We start from the raw sequence: 16,715 nt of genomic DNA on the forward strand, positions 1-16,715 counted from the left end.
AAAAGTCGGGCTTCTCAGCAGAGCACACAGCGAGGAGCTGTCTGTTCCCGACGCCAGGGCAGGCCGGGCCGACACGCCCAGGTCACAGCGTTCCTTGCAGAACCCTTCACGAAAGTCCTTAAAACACCAACATGCTTAATTCCAACATTCAAACTAGGAACAATTTTAGTGGAAGAACTCATAGGATAGGCAACAGAAAATCACCACCAAAATCAAATGCAAAATTAAACCTGATGGGCCAACTCTAAGCTTCCCCATTAATATTCTTCTCCTTCTCACCCACTTCCTCTGCCCTCACCAAGTACACACTGGCAGCCAGGTGCTAACAGCTCCCGAAGGCTGAAGGGAAAGACATGTAAGAACAATTTTAAATTGAGAAAATTGACTTTATCGGCGCAGTTTTTGAGAACGCTGAGAAAACAGTCTGCAGTGAAGAGAGGGGGACACGTCAGGCTGGTGGCCCAGAACATCCTCACCATCGATCAAGCACCGGATATAACCGATGGCGTCTCCAGACCTCAAAGACGCCAAGAAAGACCTCACCGCGTACAACACCCAGGTCAGCTAAGCCTTCCCAACCTGCACCCTCCTCCCCAGCGTCCCAGCCTGCAGAGGGCGAATCTCCCCTGGAGCGCTGATAAAAGCAGCAGACACAGCACACTCAGGTCTGCTGGGCCCCAAGCATCTGGGGGCAGGAGAGGGAAGGTGATTCAGTCTAGAGCTCCAAGGCAGGAGAGGAACTTCTCCCGGTCACCCAGGCCACGGGCCACTCTCCCAGCACTCTTCCCACCTCTGTAAGTGCACTTTTAGACCTGACCGTGTGGCTCTCCGTGGTCACGTCTGCTTCGCCCGGCAGACTAGAGGCCTCAGCCCCACCTCGGAGGTGAACGTCTGCTAAAGGGAGAGGCAGGAGAGAGGAGGCCAGAGACGGAGCCCGGCGGGCCTTCTCGGGCAGCTGCCTCCCTTTGGGGCATCTTTACAGCTGAAGTGACTCGCCAAGCGGTCCCCGGCTGACAAAGACCTTGAATTTATCAAACGACCAGTGGAGAAAGGCCTTCTTTCTCCACGTTTGTCTCAGAGACCGACATATTTAGCCCTGCCGTGAAGAGGGACAATTAGCAGGATAGAGACCAGCTGTCCCCTGACCCTCTCTTCACCAGATACAGAGACTGACGTAAATGAGAGAAGCAGGAGTGACACACAAAATACTGAACCCCCAGCAGAGCGCAGTGTTAAGTCAGAACACGCACCAGCCACGGACCCCGACAGTCCTGCGAGGAGGCCCAGACACCAGGCTGCTGCCAGCAAGATGGACCTAACAGAAGGAGGTCATCTCCCGCGTGACTCATTCGTCTGCACAGACTCTCTGCCATCAGGATCTCATCTGCCGAAGACGGAACCAGCAGCGTGAGCTTGTACAAGTCACATCCTCTCGACTTCGGTTCCCACTCTCTTCCGGAACTGAGAGAAATTCCAAGCCCCCCCAGCTCACGTCTCACGTGACCCCATTTCCGGGTGCCTCACAGATCGCCCCTGGTAACAGAAAACCAGCAGAACACAAGCAGGCCAAGGGGTGCCCAGGCCAGAAGCCTTCAGCACGTCAACCGCGGATGCCCGGCCCTCTGCTACCACAGGGGGGAATGGGATAATCAAAGCCCAGAACCTCCTTCCAGCCGCTTCTGAGGAATCCTAGGACTGCTAGAAGCTCACTGATCGATGAAAGGCACCCGGACGTAAAGGCCTTGAGAAAGAGCCAGCCCCCAGCGCCTTCTAGCTCTGTTCAAACCCTTGGCCCGCTTTTCACCGGAGCCATTTCTTTGATAACCTGGGCAGCGTCTGTCTGCATGGCAGGGGGGCCATGTAAGCCAAACACCACCCTGCAGAGTCGCTGTAAGAAGGGAGGCGGTACAGGAGGGAGGAGACCCGGTTTCCAGGCACAGCCCTGTTCCCCAGCAGCCTGGCAAGGGACCTCTGTTCCTACATCAAGGGGACGAGAGATGGCCCAACCATCCCAGTGAGGGTACCACGAGCATAAAATAAGAGTAATGAATGTTAATTTTTTTTTCTTTTTTATAACTGAAGATTAGTTCATTTACAATGCTGTTTTAGTTTCAAGTGTACAGCACAGTGATTCAGTTATACATACAGATATATTCTTTTTCAGATTCTTTTCCATTATAGGTTATCACAAGATATTGAGTATAGTTCCCTGTGCTCTACAGTAGGTCTCTGTTGTTTACCCATTTTATACATAGTACTATGTATATGTTAATCCCGAACTCATTTATCTCCCCCTCTATCCCCTTTGGTAACCATAAGTTTGTTTTCTATGTCTGGGAGTCTGTTTCTGTTTTGTAAACAGGTTCACCTGTATCATTTTTTTAGATTGCACATATAAGTGATGTCACATATTTGTCTTTCTCTGTCTTTCTTACTTCGCTTAATATGATAATCTCTAGGTCAACCCATGTCACTGCAAATGGCATTATTTCATTCTTTTTTACAGTTCAGTAGTATTCCACTGTATATATGTACCACACCTTCTTTATCCGTTCATTTGTCGATGGACGTTTAGGTTGCTTCCATACCTTGGCTACTGTAAATAGTGCTGCTGTGAACAACGGGGTGCGTGTATCTTTTCGAATTATAGTTTTCTCTGGATATATGCCCGTGAGTGGGATTTCCAGATCATACTGTAGTTCTGGTTTTAGTTTTTTAAGGCACCTCCATGCTGTCCATGAATGTTAATTTTTTAATTACAAACTCTGAAAATGGAAATTGATATTCACCCAGGTTTGGGGGACTTGACTTGCCCTCCTTGCTTCTCTCTGAATCCCCACCCCCAGGCTGCCTGGAGGCCTCTCCTGGGAGACCAGGTCCACCCAGCTCTGCTCTGCTCTGCTCAGCTGTGCGGTCCCGAGGGCAGGGGCTGCTGCAGCTGTCTTTGTTGTGTTCTCTGAAGTTCTCTTGGGGCAGGAAAGAGGCAGGTGAGACGCCCTGGGCTCCAGCACACGGCTTCAGAGTGGGGCAAGAGAGACAGGAACACATCCAAAGCCAGGGGGAAATCATCGTGTTTTCCCCAGTCATTAGTGCAAGTCAACAGCTGCGGGACTGCCACGCACACCCATGAGAGCGCAGCAGCATCGCCAGGAAACAGGATGGACTGGGGCGTGATTAAATGCCACATTCCCTGCACTCCCTATAGCCTTCCTTAAGAATGCAAACCCCTATCCCATTCCTGAGGAGGAAACAGACTAATCTTATGGTGGTGTCAACAGGGGTGTGGGAACCCCCAGCCCATAGAAATACACCACTCCCCTCACTCCAGCGCCCAACAGCCTGCTTGCGGCCTGAGGAAGAGCGAGGGACAGGAAGACCTCCAGGGGACACTGTCACCCTAGAAAAGCAAGCAGCCCGGCTTTCCTAAGGGTTAGGGAATCTCCTACATCCTAGTTTTCCCAGCAAAGGAAGATTATACACGTAAGAGAGAAGACAGTGCAGGTCTGAGTGTCTGTAATCTGCAGGGCTGCAAACTGATACCATAAAAGGAGAAATGGTCACCCGGGCTGGCCTGGTCCTTCGGGGAGGCCACCGCAGCCTTCAGGACAGCAAAAGACCCAGACTGGTGGTGGTCACTGCTCTGCGCCCACCCTGTGCCCCTGTAACGGAGGACAAAGCAAAGGTGCCCCTAAAGCAGTCCCCTTTTCTAGATCAATATCTCCAGGCCCCTGCAGAGAACCTCTGTGAATTCTGGGTAAGGAAAAACAGGAAACTGCTATCAAGGGCTTGTCACTTCTCCCTGGGATGGCAAAGCCCCCAGAAGGTCTCAGCTGAAGTTGAAATCCCAGCTGGATCACTCGGCAGATGTCACTGTGGCTGAGTCGCTAGCCTCTCCCAGCCTGTCTCCTCCTCTCCTCGAAAAGATGGGACTCACACCCGCCTTGCAGGATATTCACGGAGACTCAAAGAGGATGCACAGGTGGAAGCGAGATCCCACGTTATGCGACGTACAGAAGGCACTCAGGAGAGACAGTTTCCTCCCTTAAAGCCACAGACCGGGGCTTCCCTGATCGCGCAGTGGTTGAGAGTCCACCTGCCGATGCAGGGGACGCGGGTTCGTGCCCCGGTCCGGGAAGATCCCACATGCCACGGAGCGGCTGGGCCCGTGAGCCATGGCCACTTAGCCTGTGCGTCCAGAGCCTGTGCTCCGCAACGGGAGAGGCCACAGCAATGAGAGGCCCACGTACCACAAAAAAAAAAAAAAAAAAAAGCCACAGACCGAATCACACTCTAAAGACAGAGCAAATTCCCAAAGCTGCCCTACCACTGTCCAAGGGCCTAGGAGGACGGAGGTGCCCATCAGCTGTTTAATCCGATGTATAAAAACTCTTCCCTGAAAAGGGGTGATGACAAAGGTCAAGAAACAGTGGCCTCTGGTCTGAGGAGAGTGAGGCAGCGTTTGATTTTCCCAGCCCGCCAGCTTCCCCCCAAATGAGCCCCACAGGGAGGTCACAATGTCCCACACCTCAGAGGTCCCCTAGACGACTCCTTTTGAGCCAGCACAGTAATTTGGGTTGACGTGTCAGGCGTCAGGGCTACAGGGTGCGGAGTCAGGTGTCAGAGTCATCCTTTGCCTTGACGGGAGGAGGGTCTCCTCGCCGCAGAGAGAGAGGAGTTTGGTCATTCCTGGGTTGCCAGCCGACACCAGGCCAGAGAGGAGAGTTCCGCCTCCTGAATGAAGCTGTCGGCTTCCAGGACGTGCCAGCTGGCACTGTGCCCCTTCTACACCTGACTGCCCAAAGCAGCCCACGGAGCTGCCGGAGATGCAGGGCCATGTGCTGATTAGAGGCAGCTCCTGCTATGCGTCCTCTGGTGCCCTAATCCCAGGAGGCCAGTGCCGAGCAGGGGCCGCCTGGTCTCCCTGTCGATGCCCTCCCTCCACTCCCAGTTGGGAACGTCGCCTGCTCACAGAGATGAAGTTTGGGGCCACGCCTGCTGGAGTTTCCGGGCCTGCAGGCTGGGAGAAGGTCTTTACCACCAAGCCCACAAGCAGGACCTCCAGGCCCACCAAGTGCATCGCATGCTCCAGGCTCTGGATTCCCCCCGGTACCACCTGAGTCTCTGCCGCTGTCCCTCGGGCTCAGTCTCACTCAGGGTAGGAGGTCTGGGAGCGCTCGGGAGGCGGTGAGTCACAGGAAGCCGTGTTCATCCCACCCATTCTACAGCCTGTCTGGAGGCTCGAGTCTGGGTGAGTCCCTCAACTGCTTGCACTAGCCTCCCATTCAGCAGCGGTGCTCAACTCCAAACAGGGGGCCCTCATTTATCCGAACTGGCAGTGAGGATGCAGGGGTCTCTGTCATCCACAGGCACCTCCAGTGAGGTCTCTATGTTTTTAATTTTTTTTTTGGCCACGCCACATGGCATACGGGATCTTACTTCCCCGACCAGGGATCAAACCCTTGCCCCCTGCAGTGGAAGCGCAGAGTCTTAACCACTGGGCCGCCAGGGAAGTCCCTCCAGCGAGGTCTTTAGATGAAATTCTAATCAAATGACCAAACGTAAGAAAACAGAGCCTACTGTGGTTTAGTCGACCAATAAATACTGAATAGTCTTTAAAATATGAACATGGACCTTGTCGATACATGGCAATACGTACACAAAACGTGAAACACCAAACGCAAAGTACACGTCAGTTCTCCTCCTGTCTAAAGCACGGCCAGGTACCCACTAGGGTTGAAATGAACTCCACGATACTCAATCAAGTAGAGTTTGGTGGCCGCAAAGTTCTTTCAGTCTGTAAGGTTAAGTGGATATTCTCCATGGGTGTCTGATAGAAACCCCGCTTCCTCTCCATTTGTCTTCAAAGTGAAACTAGAGCCTAAGAGGCGGTCCAGCCCGGAAGAGCGGAGACAGCCGCGCAGGTGGGGCCACTGCACGCGCTCTCCGAACGGCCACCAGGGGAAGCCGAGCAATGTCCCCGCCCCCGTGAGGGGCCAGTTCCAGGCTGCTGCTCATGGCCAGAGGCGGAGCATCCTGACACACAGAAGAACGGTTCAGACTCCCACAGGCCCCAAGAAAGCTGTTCAGATCCTCACGGTCTCCAGCTCTCAGGGTTTAGCACCAACATGGCATGGGGGCTGGTGGGGGAGAGATGGAGCAGACGATGGCACGCTGCCCTGAAGGAGGTGACAATTCATTCGCAACCTTGTTGGGTGGCAACTGGGTGCTCTTATCATTCGGGGAGCGACTAGGTAAACAAGCGCTCATCGGTTAGAAAAAAGGGATTAGGTGCACGTGCACTACATGAATGGTCTGAAAAATATAGTGCTGGGGGGAAAAGAAAGAAGCAGAATGGGTTGTAAAACAGAGCTCCTCTATGTAAATCAAAAATGCACACAGTTCCGAGAAACTGTCACCACCGAGAGGAGCCTAAGGAAACATGACACTGAATATAACGTGGGATCTGGGCTGGGATCCTGGAGGAGAAAAAGAGAGAAGGTAAAAACTAAGGAAATCTGAACAGAGGAGGGATTTTCCTTAATGACAGTGTATCAATATCGGCTCATTAATTGTGACAAATGTACCATATTAATAACAGAGGAGACTGGGTGTGGGGGACAGGGGAGCTCTCTGTCCAATTTTTCTGTAAACTTAAAACTGTTCTAAACAATAACGTCTATTTTTTTTAATGAAAAACAAATTGCATACAGTGAAAATGACACTATGCATTTCCCAGAAACACGAGGCATTGGAATGATTGCCTGTGGAAGGAGCAGGAGTTTAGAGTGAAGGGCAGGGGGTATTTAAAAAAGTCACAAGAAGGACCTTTGCAGAACCTTGATAATAATGCACCATGACTGAGCACTGTAATTAACTCAACTCTGCTTCAGAGGTGCCAAAGCAAGTAAGAATAATTAATTTTTAGACGAGAGAAAGAAAAAAAAAAAAAACACTGCAAGACAGTAGGTCACGATGGCTACATGAGTGGTGGAGGCCCTGATGACAGAAGGGACTTGGGGAAGGCTGAGTAGCTTGGAAAGGCCCCAAGAAAGAACAGTTAAGTCAGCCTTGAAGCCCGGGGTAGGGGCCAGGAGGGAGGTGCTTTGGGTGGGTACACAACAGGAACAACAGTCCAGGACACACTCCACAGCGCCACCTAACACTAGTCAGTCCTAAGAGCTAGCTCTGGGCCCTCCTAATTCCCAGCCAAAGCCAGGAAAATCCAATAGCAACCAAAATGAAACACACTGGAGGGCAGCAAAGACAGCGGCGATACTAGCAGCAGTAGGAGGAGTTACAAGGACAGTTACATTTGAATTTCAGATTAGCAACAAATAATTTTTTAGTACAAGTATGTCCCTGATATTGCATGGGACACACTTAAGCTAAAAAAATTATTTGCTGTTAATCTGAATTCAAATTTAACTAGGCATCTTGAGTTTTTATTTGCTAAATCTGGGAACTCTCAATAATAACAATGCAGTAACACTCGTTGTTACTATTCTAGATACTTTACTTGGTTGTCTTACTTCAGCTTCACCACAAACCAATGAAGAATGTATTGCTTCTCCCTTTTTACAGACAAGGAAACTGTGATTCAAAAGGATCGCGTCACTTGCCCAAGGTCGTGAGGCTGGCAGATGCCAGGCCTGGGATGTGAACATCTGGACTCAGACATCAGAGTCTCCCAACTCAGCAGCCACACGAGGCTCAGGCCTCCGCTCCCTGAGCCTCCTTGACTCCCTGACACCCAGAGAAGGTGCAGCCTCCCATGGTGGTGACGTCAAGAGCTCCTCGTATGGCCCTCCAAACACGCCGCTACCTAAAGAAACCTTCCCACCAGACCCCAATCAGAGGCACCAGGCAAGCTCTGGGTTTCCAAAAGTCAGAGTCAGCATTCCCACAGCAAGGGTGCCCCGAGTAGCCCTGAAAGAGGACAATGTCCCTACAGTGGTGCAAAGAATAACGAGAGAAGGGGCTCCTGGTTTAAGAGTCTGGGTGAGCAGCACAGGTCCACACAAGGGGTCTGAGCCGGGCCACATAAAAAATGGGTGAATGACCTCTGGGGGTCCCTTCCAGTTTGGGGATGGCATTAATGGGAACAAAACAGGTTCCTGGTGAGAAAGTCACCCCACCCCTCAGCATGACACCCTTTTCAATAATCATAATGAGTACTTAATGAGCATCTACTGCGTACCAGACCTTGTGCTTGATGTTTTCACTGCCCCTCCTAATGAGGGGGCATATAAAACTACAATCCTGCAGGACGTCTATTATTTTGCAAATGAGGAACCTGAGACTCACGGACATCACCTGTTTATTCAACTAACACTGGTTAAGCTCCTACTATGTGCCAGACTCTGTCCTAGGTGCTAGGGATACAGCAGTGAATCAAACAAGACCCCCGCCTTCATGGAGCCAGTAGGGTCACAGATTAAAAATAAACAAATCTACCGTGCTATTTCAGGTGCTAAGTATGACGAAGAAAAGCTCAGCAGAGTCAAGGAACAGAATGATAGGGCTGGGAATACTCTGCCTAAGACGGTCAAGGAAGAGGTCCGGAAGGAGGTAATGTTCGGGCAGAAGTCTGTAGTGAGGGCCTGAGCGTGCACAGGTCTGAAGAAGGGCGCCCAGGGCAGAGGGGGCAACCAGCGCAAAGACCCTGAAGTAACGGTGACCAACACACAACCCAGATGAGGCCCAGGGGCTGGGGCCAGCACGGGAGGGTGGGAGGGGTAGGAGATGAGTTTGGATGGGATGGCGAGGCAGGTCATCTTTAAAGGATCGTATGGTGTGAAGAAATGGATGGAGGAGTGAGTGACAAAATGGATGGATGGACAGACGGACGGACGAATATGTACATAAATGGATTTCCATAGGCTGGCTACTGATCAGAGGTCGGAATACATACACAAATTGATAAAATATATCTGATGTTCAGTTCCCAAATAACCAACTCCCTGAAGGCCCTAGGCAAGCACATTCCTTTTTTTTTTTTTTTTTGGCTGCGCAGGTTGCAGGATCTTAGTTCCCTGACCAGGGATCAAACTCACACCCTCAGCAGTGAAAAACGTGGAGTCCTAACCAGTGGACCGCCGGGGAATTCCCACACGTTCCTTAATAATGTAGTTCTTCTATACAGGAATTTTAATCCAAAATTCAACAGGCAAACCAGGTCTTCATTCGAAGGAAACCATTACAAAGGCCAGAGGACGGCGAGCCAGCAAGAAATGTCGTGTCTTCTGTCTCTAACTAAGCCAGCTTCCACAGAGCAGATGGGCACCCCACCGCCAGCACCAGCACCTGGAATCCCAAAACTCTTCCTCAAGTCCTTGAGCAAAAAAATCTGGTTTGCCCACCAGAGAAAAAAAAAACAACAACAATGCCAAACGCTAGAACAAAGCCAAGGCTTCCTGCAGGAGCCCAGCCTGCTTAGCCATCCCACCTCGTACCCTCTGCCACCTGCCCGACCTCACCTCCAAGTCCTTCTCCAGCTCCAGCCCGGCCTCCAGCAGGTTGTGCTCAAACTCCTCCCGCTGCTCCTTCCTCTCCTCCTCCAGGGCGTCGAGCGGCCCCGGCTCAATGGCACCGGGAGCCCCCGCGTCGGGGTCCTTGCTCGTCTCGCCATTAGAGACGATCGCCAGCGAGTGGCCAGGGGAGCCGTCGCCGAGGTGCGCCCCGCGTTTCCGGTAGTGATAGACGAGCACGTAGTCGACCTTCCTCTGGTTGTCGTGGAAGTGCAGGCGGCTCAGACGGGGCTCCGAGGACAGCGGCTCGCAGGCCTCCAGATAGCTGTTGATGACCTGGCCGGAGAGAACAGGACACGGGCGGCGAGGTCCAGTGAGGGAGGGGCGAGAGGCGCGGGAGTCTGAACTGACCTTGCGCTCTGCACCCCGGGAAGGGGACTTGGAAGCCAGGCCCTCCCGGCCGCAAGGAAAGGACAGAGGGGCCCCAGTTCATCGGCCACGACGGGCCCGCGGCGCCTCCACCCCATACCAGGTGCAGCCCGGGCCCCGGCCGGCCGCCGCTGCGGCGCCCACGCACACGTGCACGCTCCAGTACCCGGATGCACAGGCGGCGCCAACACCACGCGTCCCACCGCCCGCCTCCCTTCGCGCCTAGAGCCCCACTTCCGCTCCCGCGCATGCGCACAATCCCGCACTCGGCCTCCCAGCGGACGCGCCCGCACACACTGTGCGCACGCGCGTCACCCGAGTACGCTCTGACACGCGGCGCCCAGCACGCACCACGACACCCCCTCCTCCTTCAGATGTGCGGCCTTCCTGCAAACACGCAGTACTCACCGGCAGGTTCTCTGGATCCATTGGAACGCAGGCCGATTTCTAGCCGCCTGGCCCACCCCTGCCCCCACCCCACGCGGATTCACTGTACACTGCCCCTCACAGCCCCACATCCTCCCCCTCCTCCTCTCCAGCCACTGGCGAGGACCCTGCCAGAGCCGGCGGCGGTCCAGTCCCGTCTGCTCCCCAAGGTGGGAGGTTGAGAGAGGAGGAGGAGAAAGCACGAGGCCGAGTGGGGGGAGGGACCTGCCTCCCCCTTTGGGTGTTTCCCTGTTTATTACCGCTTTGATACCCAGCTGCCTCTGCAGCCACCTGAGAGGTCACCTGGGCAACCAGATGAAGCGCCAGGCACAGGAGAGAGCCTCGGAGCCGCCCCAGCAAAGGTCTGGTTCCTCCGACCTGAGGGAGGGGAGCCCGGGAGTCTGCAGACCAATGGGCGGGGCCCCCTGGCCTTTCACACGCCCGCCTTCTGGGTCCTCCTCTGACCAGAGGGCCCCGGCACTGCTGGGACAGTGTGTCACCATGACTCAGAGAGACAGGAGAGGAAAAGGTCCTAACAGAAACCCCTCCCCCGACACCTGCCTCCCAGGTGGAGGAACCCCCAGTCCACAGGCTTCCTGGGGACCCCCGCACAGGCCGGCCCATCCGCCTACCCCAGTACTCACAGAGCTGTTTGGGGACCTCCCTCCACCGGACGCCTGGCTGGAACGTCGGGTGAGACTGCCCTGGAGACCCCGGGCTCCGGGACGCGGCACCTGGAGGCATTGCTGTCCGTGTTTGGGGCCCTGGCCCCCTCCGACCACTGCCCGGGGGCACAGCCGGCGTGGCGAGCCAGGGAGCAGGGAGATACCTGTGTGAGGCAAGGACAAAGGGGGACAGCAGCTTCAGGGGATGGGAAACCCGGGGACCCGGAGAAACTGAGGCACTGAGGCGGGGACACCAGGGTGACCCTAACTGAGACCGCGGCCACATATCCCCACAGCTGTCCCCTCACCCCGGTCATCCGTCACACGCTTAGTTAGACAGGTTCACGCTGGCCACAGGGCTGGGGGTGTCCCCATCTCTCTCTCTCTCTCTCTCTCTCTCTCTCTCTCTCTCTCTCACACACACACACACACACACACACACACACACACACACACACGTAGCCACCAGCAGGAACTCCTCCCGATGACGGCTGTCATAATCTCTCATGATTCCCAGACAAGCGGAGAGGGGTGGCACCCGGGGGGCAGGGTGGGTGGGGCACTGCCTGGAGAGCCAGCCTGAATTAATGCCAAAGGCTTAGCCTTCAGCGTCCCTCCTGAGGCAGCAAGACCAGCAGGCACCCTGGCAGCCCTCACAGCCCTCGAGGAGACAGCAAGGACAGAGCAGGAGTGGGTGCAGGGCAGGGGCAACCTCTGACCTCCACGGCCCTTGAAGGGTCCCCATGCCCCTGCTGCCCCCTGGCCCCCCCAGAGCAGCCCTTCAGGGCACCTGGGCTGACACCTCAGCTCTGTCACATGCTGGCTCTGAGGCCTCTGAGCCTGTTTCTTCAACTGTAAAATAAGGAGAAGTCCTAACTTGTAGGATGGAGTGAGAACGAGAATGAGAGATACACGTGCAAAGCACCCGGACAGTCACTCGACTACGGGTATGCAATAAAAAAGTGGTTACTGTCATTGTTCGTATGTTTTCATTTTAAACTCTGCGTGAGCAGAAATCACGCCTTATACATCCAGCTCAGCCCCTAGACCCTGCCGAATGAATGATCGAACAAATTATAAAAGGCAGCTCTTCCTGGTCTCTTGAAACGGAACCTCTGGTCAGTTACCGGCTCGTGGAGCAGACGGCTATGTGCCCAGCTCTCTGCCAGGCAGTTTCGGGAGAACTGGGACATTGGGTCCCTGTGCTTAAGAAATGTATCATCTCTTTGTGAAGATACCACTGATGTGCAGGAAACGCAATTATGACAAGCAAGTAAAGATTCCATAATTTGTTTCTAGACTGTGGGCTCTGGTCTATACTGAGGGAGACCAGAAAGGTGGAAAGTCAAAGTGGCTTCAGGAGGAATTGAACCTGAAGCTGGGTCTTGAAGCATCTGGAAGGCAGAGGACAGAACACAGAGGGGCAGGAGTGGGCAATCGTGCTGGTGGTGTGATGGGGGGTGGGGGGCCTCCAGCTCAGGGTATCAGGGGTCGGGCTTCCTTCCTTGGTCCCCAGTCTTGCTAATCCCTCTCCCCTTGTGCCTTTCTGCCCAGGGCAGAACTGAGAACAGGCCTCTACACCCCAGGGAAGGCCTGGAAACCTCCGTGCGCATGTCTAAACAGCCGGAGCCATCCTGATGCCTACCTGGGCAGGTGATAACGGGCATGCCCAGTCAACGTCCACCTTTCCTCGACAGCAATTCACAGTCACACAACTGTGAGCTGGGTAGCTCAGGTTCAGAGTCAGCCTAAAGCTTCTGTCAAGCCACTGACCGGGAGCCACCGTCCCCTAAAGGTGCCAGCTGGGGTCTGAGGCTGGCCTCCAAGGCTCCGCTGGCCATCCTGGCTGACCCCTCCACTTGCCCTCTGACACGTGGATCACGGCTGCCTGGGGCCATGTTTTCACGCCCACCTCCTCCCCACAACCAGTGATCAGGGCACAGCATATGGTTCAGCCATTCCAGCTCCAGAAAGACATTCCAGGCAATAATGACATTTTAGAGAGCTCCCTTAGCAATACCGACTCCACTTTGATTTTCCTTTCACGGCCTTCCCTCTGCTCTTAGCACAGCTGCCTTGAGCAAGAGATCCATGGGTTCTTGCGGCTTAGCTCCCCTCCTGGGCTCTGGGGCTGTGACACTGTGACTTATTATAAGAAACAGACAGTTTGGTCTTCATTCTGTTGCTTGTACAGAGCTCCTAAAACACTTAGAACTCCTTAAATGTGGAGAAAGATCAAGGTGTCTTTTGCTGTGTTGATAAGGTGACTTTTGGAAAGCCCCTCTGTAACCTAAGGAAGGGGGCTGGTTGCCAGGGGAACCAACCTGGTGATGAGAGGGTGGAACTTTCAGTGCCCCCTTCCCACCCTTTAACCTGTGCAATCCGATGCTGTCTCCAGGTAGACAGTGTCGGAAATGAGTTGAATTGTAGGACACCCAGATGGTGTTGCAGAACTGCTTAGTGTGGGGAAAAAACCCACACACTGGAACTGGAATCAGAATGGTAGGGTGCCATGAGGGGAGGCATAGCTTACCGTCTCTGGATCAACTAGATGCATTTTCACAAGGCCTGGACCTGGGGCCTCCTCTCTACACAGCCCTTTTCCTGGGAACTCGCATCCACGCCAATGACTTTAATTATCACCTCTATGCCAATGACTCTCTAAACTTAACCTTTCACAATGACTCTTCTCTAGCCACCAGACCCACACACCCTGCTGCCCACCTGGCATCTCTGCTTGGATGTTTCAGAGGCCCGTCAAAGTCAACACGTCCAGAACCAAACTTACGACCTTCTCCACAACGCAACACTTTTTCAGTATCCCCATCGCTATGAATGCTACCACCATCGCTCAGTCCACGAACCAGAAATCTGAAGGCAGCCCTGACAGCCTTCATCCCTCACAGCCCAGATCCGATCTGTGATGGAGCCTGTGAATTTCACCCCTGAAATACCTCCTAAATCCATCTGTTTTCCACCACCTCCAGGACCACCTTAGCCTGGTCCAACTTACCATCCTTGCTCACCTGTCTTACTCCACACTCTCCCAACACCCCCCCACTTCCATCCTTGCTCCCCACCACTGTTCCCCACAAGGGGGTCCTTTCAAAATGTCAATCAGGCCATGACGCCTCTTGTGTGGCGAATTCTGGTGCTTCCCACGTTCTTGGGCTGTGAGACCCTGTGGAATCTGGCCTGTTCACGTCTCTGCCTCATCTGTCCCGTGTCCTGGTGGAGCTCTGAGTTCCAGCCACAGTTCATGCTCTCAGTCTCTCTGATGCATCGCACTGCCTCCCTGCCAGGACCTTGCATAGATTCTTCCTGCTGGCTGGAACATGCTTCTTCCTCTAGCTCCAGGCCACCTGCAATTTTGGTCCTTAGGAACCCAGAAAACCCAAGCGCAGCACATTCTTGTTTCAGAAAAGCTACTAATCAAGGTGAGACAGGAATATTCAGATACTACAAGCCGAGTTAATCTCCTTCCACCCCACACATGATTGAGATGCTACAAGCTGAGCTGGTGCAGAGGGAGGTGTAGGCGGAGGTGTAGGGCCACACAGACAAACGCCAAGTTGCCCGAGGAAGGCCTCCGAGCTTCAGGCAGTGGACCCCACTGGTCAGCAGGGAGCCGTAGAGAGTGGGACTCAAGCAGCAGCCCTGATTGTCTGGCGTCACTGAGGGAAGATAACCCACTAGTGACAACCCATAACTGTCCAGTCTAAGGGACTCCTTCTATATCCCAAACCTCTGCTCAGCTCCCCAAATGACCACCCCAACTGACCACCCCATATGTGAGTAGCCCATCTTCCAATTGTCTGGACCCTCATAAGCCTCCAGGAGCATTAGGGTGGCGGGAGAGGAGAGCCTTCCACACCTTGTCCAAGTGTGACCAGATGGAAATGACCAGAGGCCCCCCGCTGAGCATGGACAGGGGTGGCCCCCCTGGGCAGGAGCACATCCACATCTGCCCCCCGTCCATCCTCCTCGTCCACCCTTAGAGGGATTCCTCAAAATTAGACATCACTTTACTCCACCCTCCCTCTCAAAGCCCTTCAAAGCGTCCACTGCCTGAGTATAAAATCTTTACCGTGAACTGGAAGGTGGGACATGGATTCTCCAACCTTGTTCCTGCCCTGCTTCCTACCCCTCATCTCTTTGGAACTTGAGTTTTTCTCAGTATTCTGAGTTGCTCCATCTGTGGAGACGCTGAAGGGCAGTGGCGCCACAGGGGCACTTGATGAGGGGGCTGCCCTTCTGCGGGGCGGGAGGAGATGAGGGAAGGAGGGCCACCCTGGTCTCGGCTCGCGGTTTGGAGGCACCTGCAGCCTGTCCGACTGATGGTCCAAGGCCACGTTGGACAGTCTTTGTCAGACCGAGAATAAAACATCAATAAATACCAGACCGTGATTTGGGACTACACGGGGGTAGCCCAGACCACCTGAGAAGCACGAGGGTCGACCTAGCCACGTCCCCCCACCCCATGACCCTCCCAGGAGCAGCCCCACACCAAGCCAGGAGGACCCTGGGTGCCTAGTCCTGGCGTGGCCACAGTTCTGGAAAAATACTGTCTTTTCTCTGAGCTTAGTTTTTCCTTCCATCGTTGGGGGGAGGGGGTCATTTTGTTCCTTTCTTCATAGGGGAGTGTGATGATAGAACAAGAGGAAGATTAAAATTCCTTGGAAGCGCGTGAGCTGCAGAAAATGTGAGGACTGTGAACGAGTCCCACTTTGGGGCTGCAGTGCCTGCCCTTCCGTCCGTCTCTGCCCACCCAGACTTCTCTGCTCCACTCCCCCTGCCCCCGTCTGCTGGTTACTGTGTGCTTCCTCTTGGATTCCTGGGTGAGACAGGAGGAGCCCCTGCTGTCCACCCCCATCGCTACAGGGGAGCTGGCTTCCTTACTCATCTGGGACCACCACACACTTCTTTACCCAGGAGAGCCAGGTGTTTCCAGGATGAACTCCACCCCTCCTAGTTGGATCTAAGCTCCATCACCCAGTGGGCCTGCGGGCACCTCAGGGTGTGCGACGGAGGCAGACGGAGAATGAGTAGGATTGGAGATTTTGAGAGAAAAGAACAGAGACTTGGGGCAGGGAACAGCCCAAATCTAAATGGAAGAACAGAGAGAACTTGTTTTGCGGTCCTGCCCTTTTGTTGTCCCTTCCCTGGGCTGCCCAAGGCCCCTCCCCAGCCTGGGTCCCCATATTGTAAGCCTGCACCCACCCCACCCCCCATCCACTACCAGGGGTTTCCAACCCTCACTGCCATGGCGAAGAAGCTAACCTACCCCAAAGTACAAATAACCCGCGCTGACATCCTGAGATAACCTGAGTGACAGCATTTTGAAAACCTCAAAGGCTCTGCAGACCTCACTAGACCCGCATGTTTACAGGGCGGGGGCCTTCGCCTGCAGGAACACCATCCAATGGTGGGCACTGTGCACCCAGGTAGGTCAGGGGGAGGTGCTGAAAGGCGGGAGTGGTTTCCAGACCCTTCAAATCATGCCACACCTCTCAGACAGTGTGTCAGGAATCTTCCGGGTCCCAGCAAAGGTTCAGAGCTAGGAGGGCAGACGGGCAACAGGAGGATGTGACGAGCTAGTGAGAGTGAGAAAAGCTCAGGCAGTAGGTGACGGTGGGAAAACTGGAGCAAAGGGACCAGGAGACACCGTCAAAAGCAAGGCAGTGCCAGGCTGGGCAGAGAAAGAGCAGTGGGCGCCCCAGGCACACAG

General features: G+C 54.2%; 1 protein-coding gene across 2 annotated transcripts in view; it reads right to left on the reverse strand.

Moving 5' to 3' along the window:
- The window catches only part of ANO2 (anoctamin 2), a 338,080-nt gene that overhangs the window by 308,375 nt on the left and 12,990 nt on the right, over positions 1-16,715 (reverse strand). For both annotated transcript variants that reach the window (XR_010932208.1, XM_067695483.1), the window contains exons 2-3: positions 10,967-11,151; positions 9,477-9,803 (exon numbers count right to left, since the gene is read on the reverse strand). Coding sequence is in view for 1 of the 2 variants with exons in the window: in XM_067695483.1 (XP_067551584.1) it covers positions 9,477-9,803; positions 10,967-11,151 (512 nt within the window). In the remaining variant the exon portion in view is untranslated. The remainder of the gene's footprint in view (positions 1-9,476; positions 9,804-10,966; positions 11,152-16,715) is intronic.

This window comes from Pseudorca crassidens, chromosome 11, assembly GCF_039906515.1.
Source record: "Pseudorca crassidens isolate mPseCra1 chromosome 11, mPseCra1.hap1, whole genome shotgun sequence".
In the NCBI taxonomy this organism is placed as follows: domain Eukaryota; kingdom Metazoa; phylum Chordata; class Mammalia; order Artiodactyla; family Delphinidae; genus Pseudorca; species Pseudorca crassidens.